This window comes from Peromyscus californicus, unplaced genomic scaffold, assembly GCF_007827085.1.
Source record: "Peromyscus californicus insignis strain IS unplaced genomic scaffold, ASM782708v3 Scaffold_24__1_contigs__length_46423439, whole genome shotgun sequence".
Taxonomy (NCBI): domain Eukaryota; kingdom Metazoa; phylum Chordata; class Mammalia; order Rodentia; family Cricetidae; genus Peromyscus; species Peromyscus californicus.
The window spans coordinates 45,110,794-45,124,765 of record NW_026294535.1 but is presented as its reverse complement, the minus strand read 5'-3'; the positions used below and the strand labels follow the sequence as shown (position 1 = coordinate 45,124,765).

The 13,972-nt window shown below is 41.4% G+C and overlaps 1 protein-coding gene across 4 annotated transcripts in view; it reads right to left on the bottom strand.

Annotated features, from left to right (window-relative positions):
- The window catches only part of Sarnp (SAP domain containing ribonucleoprotein), a 64,899-nt gene that overhangs the window by 17,174 nt on the left and 33,753 nt on the right, over nucleotides 1-13,972 (bottom strand). For all 4 annotated transcript variants that reach the window (XR_008221735.1, XM_052753715.1, XM_052753714.1 and 1 more), the window contains 2 exons: nucleotides 12,935-12,960; nucleotides 10,723-10,791 (listed from right to left, as the gene is read on the bottom strand). Coding sequence is in view for 3 of the 4 variants with exons in the window: in XM_052753715.1 (XP_052609675.1) it covers nucleotides 10,723-10,791; nucleotides 12,935-12,960 (95 nt within the window). In the remaining variant the exon portion in view is untranslated. The remainder of the gene's footprint in view (nucleotides 1-10,722; nucleotides 10,792-12,934; nucleotides 12,961-13,972) is intronic.

Here is a 13,972-nt window from a genome sequence, read left to right as displayed (position 1 = left end):
ACTTTTAAGAGAAAGTGAATGTTATCATAGCCAAAATATTCAGACAGTAACAATGCAAAAAAAGGATTTACTTGAGCACTCAGAAGTGTTTACTTGGACTGTTTAAAAAAACACAGCTCCATGATGTCATACCAACCTAATACATACGGATCTCAAAAGGTCAGCTTATAGAGCTGTGTTCTTTGTTATTATTTATTAATATTGTACATATGCACACACACGCGCACACGTGTGTATGTGTGTGTGTGCGCGCGTGTGTGTGGTATGCCTGTACTGTAACAGTTCACGGTGTGCACTTAATGGTCAGAGAACAATTCTTGGGAGTCAGTTCTCTCCTTCAACTACAGATTCTTGGGCCTGAACTCAAGCTGCCATGCACTCTCACCTCTGAGCATCCTGCTGGACTACTTCAAAGAGCTAGTTCTCTTCGTTGTTTTGAGACAGGGACTTACTGTGTAAACCTGGCAGGCTGGTACTTGCTTTGTAGACTAGACTGGCCTTAAACTCAGATATTCACCTGCTTCTCCCTGGGATTAAAGGCATGCACTACCATGTCTTGCCAGGAACTGTTTTATGGTGATATTTTATTTGTACTGAAATGTGATTTTATTTGTATGTTAATAATAAAGTTGCCTGGGGGTCAGAGCTAATAGCAAGTCACAGCAGAGCTGGGCGGTCGTGCGCACGCCTTTAATCCCAGCACTTGGTAGGCAGAGGTAGGTAGACATCTCTGTGTGGTCAAGGATACAGCCAGCATTGGAGACACACGCCTTTAATCTCAATACTAACCATAGAAGATCTGGAGGTCTGTACAAACAGGCAGTGACAAGGTGGTCATGTGGTTGGGTTTACAACCAATGAGAAGGCAGAACAGAAAGTCTATATAAAGACAAACACTCGCCGGGCGGTGGTGGCGCACGCCTTTAATCCCAGCACTCGGGAGGCAGAGCCAGGCGGATCTCTGTGAGTTCGAGGCCAGCCTGGGCTACCAAGTTGAGTTCCAGGAAAGGCGCAAAGCTACACAGAGAAACCCTGTCTCGAAAAACCAAAAAAAAAAAAAAAAAAAAAAAAGACAAACACTCAGGAAGTAGGTCTCTCTCTTGGCTGAAGAGGATCGCTGAAGCAGGAAGGGTAAGGCTCTTAGCTCTGACCTCTTGGGCTTTTATCTTTACATTGGCTCTGTGTTTCTTATTTAATAAGACGGTTGGTCTTAAAAAGATCCTGGTATTTACTTATGTATAGTCATACTTAGAAATATCTACAATTATATTTGACAAAGTACTGATAAAAAATTTCAAAAACATCTCATCAAATCCAAATAAGGCTGCCATCTGGCTCTATTTCCCCCACAAATAAAGACCTCAGCTACAGAGATTTTTTTCTACAAGTCAAGGAGGGGGAGGGGGCGAGCTGGAGAGGTGGCTCAGAGGTTAAGAGCAGTGGCTGCTCTACTGGAGGTCCTGAGTTCAATTCCCAGCAACCACATGGTGGCTCACAACCATCTGTACTTAGATCTGGTGCCCTCTTCTGGCCTGCCTTCTACATACAGGTAGAATACTTACATAATAAATAAATCAAAGGGCACTGGGTGCTTTTCCAGATGACCCAGGTTCTGACCCAGGTTCAACTGCCAGCATCTACATAACACCAGTTCTAGGGAATCTAATGCCCTCTTTGGTCTGCAAAGGCACTAGATACACAAAAAAACATACATGCAAGCAAAATACACATACACATAAAATAATAAAAAAAATTTTTAAAGAAAAGCAAGGAAAGAATCATATATACCTATTACATTCCCAGAATTCAAACAGAGAAGCAGTGAGAATCTTTCACAAGCATAACTCAACAAACAAAAATATGCCAAAGGCTTGAATCTGGAAATTGAGAGCACCTTGAGCAAAAGAATGAACTATTTTTAAAAAGGCAACAAGATCAGGACACACTTGTGCAGAGTCAAGAGTAGGATAATTAGATTCAACCATGAAAAGACCCTTTAAAACTGATAGAGAAACAGGAGTGTCAACAGAACGGGGAAAGGGATTTCTCTGAAGACACAGACTATTCCAGAACACTAATGAGGTCAATTCTCTTAGGCCTCTCAAAATACTGTTTATTTTCAACTGCTCCTTCTCAAAAATCACTTCCACACAAATGGCATGATAGTGAGAATTCTGTAACTGCTTCTATGTTATATCCTAGTTAATTCTACATCAAAACAGTCTCTATAAAGTCCACACTAAGCATTTCAATCTCAGTATGTTTCTGTGAAATAAATGAGAAATTAAAAATAAATAGGTATAAATAAAAGAAACACTCCACTCCAAAAACAAAACAAACACAACACAAAAAAGTCACAGAATATGTAGGTGAGAAAAGAAATTAGCATGTTCTAGATTTTGACAGAACACCCTAGACTACATTTATAACTATCACTGCCATTACACTCAGTAACCGCCAGAAGAGTCTCGATAGGACACTGCTCAGACATTTTCATTTTCCTGGAGACCCTATTCATGACCAAGGTTAAAGCTGTGCAATTCCCACTCATCAACTTGTTTGTCTGGTTTTTGTTTTTTTGAGACAGGGTTTCACTGTGTAGCCCTGACTGACCTGGAGCTCATGATTTTCATCTGCCTCTAGAGGAGGGCTGGGATTAAATTTCAAAATAAAAAATAAATAAATAAATAAAAAAGTCCAGATGAATTCACTAGTGAATTTTACCAGACCTTCAAAGAACACCACCAATGCTTCTCAAACTACTCCATAAAACAGAAAAAGTATATTACCAAACTCTTTTTCCTAATGAACATTCTCATCAAGATACTTGAAGGCTAAGGATGTATACTACTTTGTAATTAAAAATTATCCTTTTGGGCCAGCAAGATGGCTCAGGCATAAAGACAGTTGCTGCCAAGGCTGACAATCTGAGTTTAATTCCAGGGCCCACACTGTGGAAGGAGAAAACCAACTTTGGCAAGCTGTCCTAACTTCTACAGACATGCACACAGTGGCATACACACCATCACCCCCATAATAAACAATTTTTAGATTATAATTTTAAAAAAGATGTCTTAAGAAAGGTGGACATATGCATAGGTGGACAACGCTTCCTCCACATGTTGTAAAATGAAAATCTAAGTGCCCAGTGTGGGATATTTTCCTATGAATTATAAAGGCTCCCAAAGTAACACAGCCTATTATTGATGCTATAAAATAAGACCTCATTACTGAATACACAGCATTCTTTGCTACTGGGACACAGAAATCAAGCTAGAACTGACTGGGAAACTTCCTTCCTACTGGCTAGCTTTCACAGTGCCACTACATAGAGCACAGAGGAGAGGGGGCATAAAACTCATCAATGCACTTAGCTAACAGTGGACCCTGCATGCTAGAATACCAACAAGACATGCCCACCAGTGAAATAATGGTATGACCATTGTGATAGGTGACCAACTGCTTTCTGATTGATTTTCAGAACTGTTCCACATGTGGGAATTCATGCCTTGTACTATAAGCCTGGTCAAAAGCACATGGTGAGGGAGGATATAATCCCTAGGTGGGAACCTACAATTTTTGATTTGCTAAATGGACACATTGTCAAACTATCTTCTAAATATTTATATTTATACCCACAGGCTACTCCTGCTCTCAACCTTAGCCAGAAAAGCTACTTTTTGCAGTATGTAGCAGTCATGCAGACTCGTAACTAGTTAACATGCTAAGAATGCTCAGCCCTAAACGGGATATGCATATCAACCTCTCATATAAGGCTCAAATAATATCAAAGAAAAGGGGAGTATTAGAAATATAAGAGTTAGGTCTAGAAATGTGACTCAAAAGTTAAGAGCACTTGTTACTCTTGCAGTGTGTTGGAAGCATAAGCACAAAGGTCCTTGTTCCCACAGAACTCCAGAGAAACCAAGAATGTTAAGCAACATAGGATGTCTCTCCAATGGTAAAGATGTCAAAAACCTGTTCTTCAATCCAGAAAGCTGGGAACCAGAAGTGAATAACAGCTTGGTGATCTGCATTATCTGTTGGGCTAGGCCATATCAAGCTCCTATAACCAGGACCAGAGGTGGCAGTCAGGGGCTCCCCAAGTTCCCACAACCAGGACCAGAGATACCTAATGTAGGGAAAAGGGGCTAGCTAAAGAAACCCACCCTGACCCTGGAGCCCAGAACTAGTGAAAGAAACACAGCCTGGATCTGGGACCCGAGCCAGAGAAAAACATTTTATCCCTGAACCCAGAACCAAAGAAACATGCCCTGACTCTGAAACCAGTGCCAAAGAAACACACTTTGTCCCTGGAATCAGAGTCAGTGAAAGAAATATGCCCTAGCCTTAGAATTAGAGCCAAAAGACTAAGAAAGGCCAGTGAAAGAAACACAATTTAGCCCTACCAAAATGTGAGTGAGTGTTGCAACTCTGGAGGAAAGGTGTCCTGACTGTTCCAGGAGTCAGGCAATACCTTGGCTGTAATGGGACAGCTCTGCTCTGGAGGGAAAGGTATCCTGACTGCTCAGGAGTCAGGCTATACCTGGAGTTGGGGTGCAGTGGGGGATGGTCTCACCACAGGATATAGCAATCCTGTTCCTCTCCCTACTTAAGAGGGCTTCCCAGCAGAGCTCTGCTTCTTCTCCGGCCCAAAACGTTGCTTCTTTTGCTTTACTCTACTACAGGGGAAACCCCTGCAGAAATATAGCAATCTCCACCTTGCTCAGTCTCCCAAGGGAACATCTCTGCAAGGATTTTTCTGCTCAGTCCACTAAGGGACGTCTCAGCAAGGTTCTTCTCTGCACGGGCAAATGAAGACCTTCATACCCAAGACTCTTTTGAGACAGAGATTTGGGAAAAGAGGAATCCAGGAGGGTGGCTACCTCTATCAGGGTGAGAAAGAACAACCAACAACTGAACAGGCAGGGTGGTTTATATAGGATTTCTTAGGAGCGGAGTTTCTCCAGGGAGAAGATTTTCTGTCCAGGGCTTAGTTTTTTCTGCTTAGGGATTGGTTAGCTTTGTTGATCAGGGGCAGAGATGGCCCTGATTTCAGAGGCAAATTGTGTTTCTTTCACTGGCCTTTCTTAACCTTTTGGCTCTAATTCTAAGGCTAGGGCATATTTCTTTCACTGACTCTGATTCCAGGGACAAAGTGTGTTTCTTTGGCACTGGTTTCAGAGTCAGGGCATGTTTCTTTGGTTCTGGGTTCAGGGATAAAATGTTTTTCTCTGGCTCGGGTCCCAGATCCAGGCTGTGTTTCTTTCACTAGTTCTGGGCTCCAGGGTCAGGGTAGGGTTCTTTAGCTAGCCCCTTTTCCCTACATCTAACAGTCTAAATGGCTCTTACATCTGTATAGCCAAAGGCTCCCCCAAGCTCCCACAACCAGGACTTGAGGTGGCTAACAGCCCAAATAACCTCTACACTATCTGCATGACCAAAACCAGGCCAGACCCTTCCCTAGGCTGTTAAGCTAGTACAGGCAGCCTATCTCTAGATCCCATCTTTTTAGAAGAAATTACACGTACCCTGAGTTGAGTTACAATGTAATTCCGCTTCAGCTTCCTTATGCACTGGGAAACTTTATACCAAGAAACTTTTTTCCAAATTATGCTGTGTTTAAATTTGTTGGGAATAACCCGCCTGGGATCAGACTCCAAGTCTTGATCCTGGCTGACGAAGTCAATCTCAACTCTTGCTGTTTGCTTTCCTGCCTGCTGTGACTACCTTCAGGGTCCTCCTCAGCAGAGGACCCAAGTTTGACTCCCAGCACTTATATGGTAACTCAAAACCGTAACTCTCATTCTAGGGAATCTGACACCTTCTTTGATCAAAGCCAGCCAGGCCTTAAGCTCTCACATCCAGTCAGGTCTATAAAGTGAGACCCTGCAAGGGGCAAAAAAGCTGTTAGGTATTCTTTAATTTTATCTGAATGGTGCCTATGTGTATAACTGCTATCCTCCTCAGCAATGCTCCAAATAATATTACGTGTTAGCTTTTTGAGTGTCAGTATCTTAAACTTCCCTAAGCTTCTACAATCCATAGATCAGGAAAATTTCCTACCAAAACCACCCCTAACAGAGTTGTAGCTGTAGTTCCATAGTGGAGTGCTTGCTGCTTGAGTCTCTAGGTTCCGTGCCCAATACTGCCCGCCCACCCCATAAGACTAAACCACACATATACACACACACACACACACACACACACACACACACACACACACACACACACAGCAAAACAAACAAAACCCCAATTAACACACAATACAGTCCCACACCCCAAACCAAGCACCCCATTTCCTCTTATACAGATTTTTGTAACTTTTAAATTGGTGTGTTTGTGTGAGTAATACTTAAAAACAACAACAACAACAAAGATGTGTCTAACCTTAAGGCAGAGTGTGAAAACAGAACAACTGAACAAAGAAAACACCATTACCATCTAGTTAAAATTAAGATTATCTTTTCAAAAACTCTGGGCAGAAAAAAAATAAATAATTCTGCACTGGAAGTGTAACAGGAAGGAGAAAAGGTTTGGGGCAGGGGAAATGATGAGGAGGGAGGTGAAGATGTATTTGTTACAAATAAACTGGATAAACAGAGGTCAGAGAGTCCCCTCTACTATTCACTCTTTAAGTAGCACCTTTCTCTCCCTCAAAGTTTGTTCCACTGGGTCAGTGGAGAGAGGAGGTTTTTGTTTTATTTTTATTTTTACCTTTTTTATTTTACCTTAAATAGGTAGAAGAAGATTAGGAAAAACAGATACAGGACTCTACATTGCCTCTCTGATTTTTGAGACAGCATATTATACAGCCCAGGCTGGTGTCGCACATGAGCTCCCCTGCCTCATATCTTCAAAAGTGTTGGGGTCACAGGATGAGGCAACACACACTGGATGGAACTGACTCTTTAATATCTCAGCATATTTCAGAGACAATCTTCTCAAAATTAATAGTCTATTAAATTTCTCATCTTAAAGCAACTCACCACTAACCAATGATAAGCGCGCGCGTGCATACACACACACACACACACATATATATCCCGTGAAAATACCCAGGGATATCTAGGGCAGTTGTAGAATGTTTGACAAGCATGTACAAGGCCCTGGATTTGATCACCAGCCCCATTACCATCTACCAATAAGAATAACAAATCTAGAGAAAGAAACTTAGTAGGATAGTTACCATATGAAAAAGCTCCAAGTGTGGGGAAATCTGGTAATATTCCAGAAAAAGAAAGATAAACTAAAACTAGTAAGGTTACTTTCACTAGGCAAAGAGGAAGAGTATGGGAAGGCAGAGTTGACTAAGTTTCTATGTAATGTCTAATGCATATAACACATTTATAGAGCTAAGAACTGAAATGCATGAGCATTCATGAAAACGTCTGCCAAAAACTGCAAACACTCTACTTCCTCAGTTTTAAAACGTGCAGCCCAAGCTGCACATCTGTACTATGAAAAGTTGAGACTGTGGTTAAGAAGGGGGGGGAGGTATAAACATTTTTTTCTTTGTAGCTCATCTGCTTTTACAATCGTCCTCCTTTCTTTAATCATGGATTGTGACCTGTAGCTAAGTCTACTGACATTTCAGTAAGGCAAGGCCTAAAGTTCAAGCAGTCAGAAGTAAGTCCTGTACAACGGAGATGACAGAAACATCAGCAAGAAGAGGTACCCTCTTTCTAGCTACAACCTACACGATCTGTCCCATACCTATCGAAGGAAATCTGTGTGTGGGGAACTATGAAATTTAAATATAAATGGCAGAATTAAAACAGGCTACACTGGAACACAGGTCCCCAAGATGAGATACAGCTAGGTGTACTGACCTGACTATATCATAAATACAAACCTGACTATGTAACAAACTCTGGGCAACCAAACAATTACAATGTCGGATCAGGTGTGGTGTGTACACCTTTAACCTCAGCACTCAGGAGGAAGACAGGTGGAGCTCTGTGAATTCAAAGCCAGTCTGGTCTACATAGGAAGTTCTAGAACACTGAATATACCAGGCATGATGGCAGGAACCTTTAATCTTAGCATTTGGGAGTCAGAGGCAGGGGGATCTCTCTGAGTTTGAGGCAGCCTCATCTACATGAGCTCTATGATAGCCAGGACTACATAGAGAGACCCCATTTCAAAAAAAAAAAAAAAATGAAACACTGGTTGCTCTTGCAAATGGTAATCAATTCTTTTTTTTTTTTTTTTTTTTTTTTTTTTTTTTTTTTTTTTGGTTTTTCGAGACAGGGTTTCTCTGTGTAGCTTTGCGCCTTTTCCTGGAACTCACTTGGTAGCCCAGGCTGGCCTCGAACTCACAGAGATCCGCCTGGCTCTGCCTCCCGAGTGCTGGGATTAAAGGCGTGCGCCACCAACGCCCGGCGGTAATCAATTCTTGACACCACATGGCAGCTCACAACCATCTGTAACTCCAGCTCCAGGGAATATAATTACTGGCTTCTGACTCCTAAGGCACCAAGCACACACATGGTGCCCAGACATATACACAAGCCAAACACTCATACACACAAAGTAAGAAAATATTTTAAAAAAAATTTTTAAATTCGGGGGCTGGAGAGATGGCTCAGAGGTTAAAAGCACTGGCTGTTCTTCCAGAGGTCCTGAGTTCAATTCCCAGCAACCACATGGTGGCTCACAACCATCTACAATGAGATCTGGTGCCGTCTTCTGGCTTGCAGGCATACACGCAGGCAGAACATTGTATACATAATTAATAAATAAATCTTTTAGAAAAAAAATTTTTTTAAATTCTAGTGGTCTAAATATATGGTTTGACAGATACTTCTATAAAACTGGGCATGGAAGTGTATGCCTGTAATTCCAGCTACTGGAGACACTGTAATAAGAGAATTTTGAGTCCAGTTTCAATTACAGAGTGAGACCTGGTCAAAAAAAAAAAGTGTGTGGGGGGGGACCTAGGAGAATATAGCTCATTGCAGGGGCTGGAGAGATGATTCAATGATTAAACAATGGCTGCTCTTCCAGAGGACCCAGATTTGATTCCCAGCACCCACATGATGGTTAACAACTATCTGTAACTTCTGTTACAGGAAATCTGACACCCTCTTCTGGCCTTCAAAGGGGCAGTAGGCCCAAAAGTATATAGACATATAAACAGATAAAATACCCATACGCATAATTAAAATAAGCCAAGACAGATGGCCTGAATTTAAACCCTAGAGCCAAGATGGTGGGAAAGAGAGAACTGAATGAATCTTACAAGTTGTTCTCTGACCTCCACACATGAGCCATGGCACTCATGTACCTGTACACATATATAGATAAACAGACACAAACACAAATACACAGGTAAAAATATGCATACAAAAAGAGGATGGAAAGCTGGCTCAGTGATGAAAAGCATTTGCTATGCAACCATGAATACCAGAGTTCAGATCCTAGCACCTAGGAATAACCAAGCCAGATCGGGCAGGAGTGAAGTCACTTGCACCTGCAATCTCAGCACTCGGGGCATGGAGGCAGGAAGACCACTGAGCCTTCCTGCCTGCCAACATAGCAGAAAAATATGAATTCCAGGTTCAGGAGAGATTCTGACTCAGAAATGAGGCAGCAACAGAGGAAACCTGGGCCCTTCCCCAGCGTCTGCACGTGCACACAGGTGTAGGCACCTGACATACACATGGGCACACCCAGGCGGCCAGAAGAGGGCATCGGATCCTCTGGAGCTGGAGCACAGCTGGTTATGAGCAGCTGACACAGATGCAAGGAGTAATGCACTCTTGACAGCTGAGCTAGCTTCCCAGTCCCAGAAGTTGTTGTTGTTGTTTTAAGTTGTTTTTTTTTTCTGGTTTGAGCTAGCCTGCTACCACTTAAACTAAGAAATGTACCCCCAGTCTCACAAAACTAAAATTAAAAGAACAAGTACAGTAAGGAAAAAGGAGAATCCTTATCATTTTCCCCAGCATAGCTAACAAAACTCCAAAGACAAGTGTGCCCTGAAAAGTGGTCACCCCAAAATGGTATCAACAAAATCAACAAAGTCATCTTGCTTAAAAAAGTAAACAGTATCAGTTAGCAGATGATCAGAAAAAAAAAAAGAAAAATATTTTACTTTTGTTCTATATGACCTTCAAATTTTATTCTAGGTACCTGCTTTCTCTTTAATTCCCACTATACCTGCATCAGGGTAGTTAAATCACATTTTAACATCACTTTAGTCCACACTGTTTTTTTTTTAAGATAGGGTATCACTACAGAAACCAGCCTGCCTCCCTATATCCAACAATATATCGAAGAGAAACAGGCTGTGTTTTAGTTGTCTGGGTATAAGCTATGAAAATATTCTTAAACCAGGCGGTCGTGGCGCACACCTTTAATCCCAGGACTTGGGAGGCAGAGCCAGGTGGATCTCTGTGAGTTCGAGGCCAGCCTGGTCTATAGAGCGAGATCCAGGACAGGAACCAAACAAAGCTACACAGAGAAACCCTGTGGGGGGGGGGGGGGGGGGGGGGGGGGGGGCGGGGGCGGGGGGGGGGATAATCTATAGGACAAAGTTATTTTGTTTACAGTTCATATGATATAATCAATAGTAAGGCAGTGATATTCAAATGACTTATAAAAATGAAGTGCTAAGAAGCCAGCTTTACAAAATGACTTCATGAAGTCATTTCCAATCTGTATAGGCTTCCCAGGCTGTTCTAATATTCTAAAAACAGCAGTTACAGCAATATATATTACCTTTCTAGAGATGGAAGAGACATTCAAACCAAATCTCTGTGCTCTTTCCTTTAGTTTATCCAAGTTAACCTACAAAAATAGAGATACATTAAAAAATAAGAATAAAAAACAGAGAAGGCAGAAACTATGGTCTAAAGCTGAGTTCAAATAAGCCTACTGACGTCAAACACACCCTATGTGCCAAACTCAGGAAACACGTGACACCTACTCATCCCAATGACAAAAAGCCTCTTCTGAAATGTGGTGAAGGTGAAGGGTTCGGTTCAGCTCTAACTCCTTTATTCATCAATGGTCACAAGGGCTTAAGAGGGCTCAAGATCAAAGTAGGCCAAACACTGCTTGAAAAAACTACCATATATATAAACCATTCTCTCTAAAAACAAGTCCATCATTGACAGTCCAAATCCATGAATTCCTACCACACAAGCTCTAAAAGTAGTTTGTGTGACTGGTTTTTACTTTTCTGAGACAGGCTCTCCCACTATGAAGCCCAAGATAGCCTTGAACTCACTATATACCCCAGCATGGCCTCAAACTTGCAGCAATCCTCCTGCTTCAGCCTCCTGAATACTGAGATTACAAACTCTGCTAAGTGATTCCTAATTGTTATCTTCAAGCAAAGACAAACTTCTCAGCTTTAGAAGACAAATGATACTACTCAGCTCAATTCTCTTTCTTTTCTTGGAAGCCTTGGTATGATCATTAGAACATGTTAACTAATAATAACAATAATAAAATATTTCAATTTCAGTTACAATACTAACTGAAGCAGGATTTCAGTTGAATATATTTTACCACAATATGTTTCTTTTAAAACATGCTACCTAGTCACAAGGGCCCAGAAAATACCAGTCTAATTCTACATTTTTAATTCTTATATGTATATAACATATACATATCTGTGTATAATTTTTACATATATAAAAATACATAACAATATTTGTGTGTGTGTGACATCTGACCGTGTAGCCCTGGCTTGCTTGGCTCTGTAGACCAGGCTGACCTCCAAGTGCATAAAGACCCACCGCCTCTGCCTCTGCCTCCCTCCCAGGTGCTGGGATTAAAGGCGTGCACTACCATGCCTGCCTTCTCTTCAGTTTACAGGCAACAGTAAGAGACAGAAGGCTGGGGATGCAGCTCAGCTGGTGGAGCGCCTGCTGGGCATGCACCCTGGGTTTGATCCCCAGCACCATATGAAGTGGGGCAGACAGAGTGCGGCCAACAGAGTGAAGTATGCCTGCAATCCCAGCATTCTGAAAGTAGAGGCAAGAGAATCACAGTTCAAGGCCATCCTCAGCTGACCTGGGAATCATGAGACCCTGTTTCAAAAAATTAAACAATTAATTGATTTTTAAAAAGAACACTATCTACAGATAGAATTTATTAAGTTGCTTCTACAGATTGTTTGCTGTCATTAAGAATCAGACATTGAACCAGGCGGTGGTGGCGCACGCCTTTAATCCCAGCACCCGGGAGGCAGAGGCAGGTAGATCTCTGTGAGTTTGAGCCCAGCCTGGTCTACAGAGCGAGATCCAGGACAGGCACCAACACTACACAGAGAAACCCTGTCTCAAACCCCCACCCCCTAAAAAAATCAGACACTGGGGCTGGTGAGATGGCTCAGCAGACAAAGGTGTTTGCGCCATAAGCCTGGCGGTTTATCCCCAGAACCCGAGTCAAGGTGGAAGAAGAGAACCAACTCCACCATGTTGTCCTCTAATCACCACATACACATACACACACACTGTGGCATGCCCCTCTCCAAGAACAAATCTTAAAAAAAAAAAAAAAAAAAATTTAATCTCAGCACTCGGGAGGCAGAGGCAAGTAGATCTCTGAGGTCTACAGAGTGAGTTCCAAGACAGCCAGGATACACAGAGAGACCCTGTCTCAAAGAAACAAAATTAATTAATTAATTAGAAAAAATTAGGCATTACCAAAAGCTGTAAGGCCTAAAACTTCAGGGTCATAAAACCAAGGGGTTATCCTTTAGCTAACAAAAATCTACTTATCCTTTCAAAGCGATGGCTGGTAGGAAAGGATATCTATAGTAACTTGAAGATGTGGCAATTTTTCTATCTTCCCCAGACTTCAAATACTTAAAATTCAAGGCACACTATACTGAAAAGTTAGCAAACTCTGACAGAGATTCTATCTGTAAAACTGCACAGGATTCAGATCTGCTTGCAAGAGATTTTAAAGGGTTTCATACCATAGGCTTGGTGTCAGATGACAGACCTGGGGGAAAAAAAGGTTAATTATTTAATATTGTTAAAACTCATAAAATTAAATCTTCAAATCAAATTAAGAGCATCAGCATAATACGCACGATAAAAACCCTTTAGACATACATGAGACCTTGTCTCAAAATTTTAATTAATTGATTCAAAAAGAACAACACCTACAAACAGAATTTAAGATACTTTCACAGACTGTTCTGTGGTTATAAGAATCAGACACTGGGGCTGGTGAGATGGCCCAGCAAGTAAAGGTGTTTGCGCCACAAGCCTGCAGTTCATCCCCAGAGTCCAAGTAAGGTGAAGAAGAGAACCAACTCCATGTAAGTTATCTTCTAGACATGGGTTAAAAAAATTGAAAAACATACACCCATACAAAAACTTACAAATATTCACAGCATCATTAACTGTATCAGATAAATAGTGAAAGCAATAAGCTACTATCAACTGATAACTGGTTAAATAAAACGGGGCATAGCCATATAGTGGAATATACTATAAGCAATAAAATGAATGAAATATTCTTTAATATCAATCTTGGAAACATGTTAGACTGAGAATGTTCAGTGGCAAAGCACCATTTATATACACAAAGAGATAAGACATACATGTCTGGCAGTGGTAGTTCAAGCCTTTGGGAGGCAGAGGCAGGAGGATCTTTGTGAGTTTGAGGCCACTCTAGTCTACAGAGGCAGTTCCAGGACAGCCAGGGATACACAGAGAAACCCTGTCTTGAAAACACAAACAAAAAGAAAAACAAAAAAAGATATACAGAACAGGCCCAGTGATGCAGATCTGTAATTTTAGCATTTGGGAGGCTAAAGGAGAAAGATCGTAAATCTGAAACCAGCCTAAGTAAGCTACACAGCAAGTCTGAGTCCATCCAGGGGTACAAAGTGAAATTCTGTCTCAAAAAAAAAAAAAAAAAAAAATTAAGTACTATACTAAATGAAAAAGCTAATTACAAAAGATCACATATCATACATGCTTCCATTTGTGTGAAGCTAAATTTA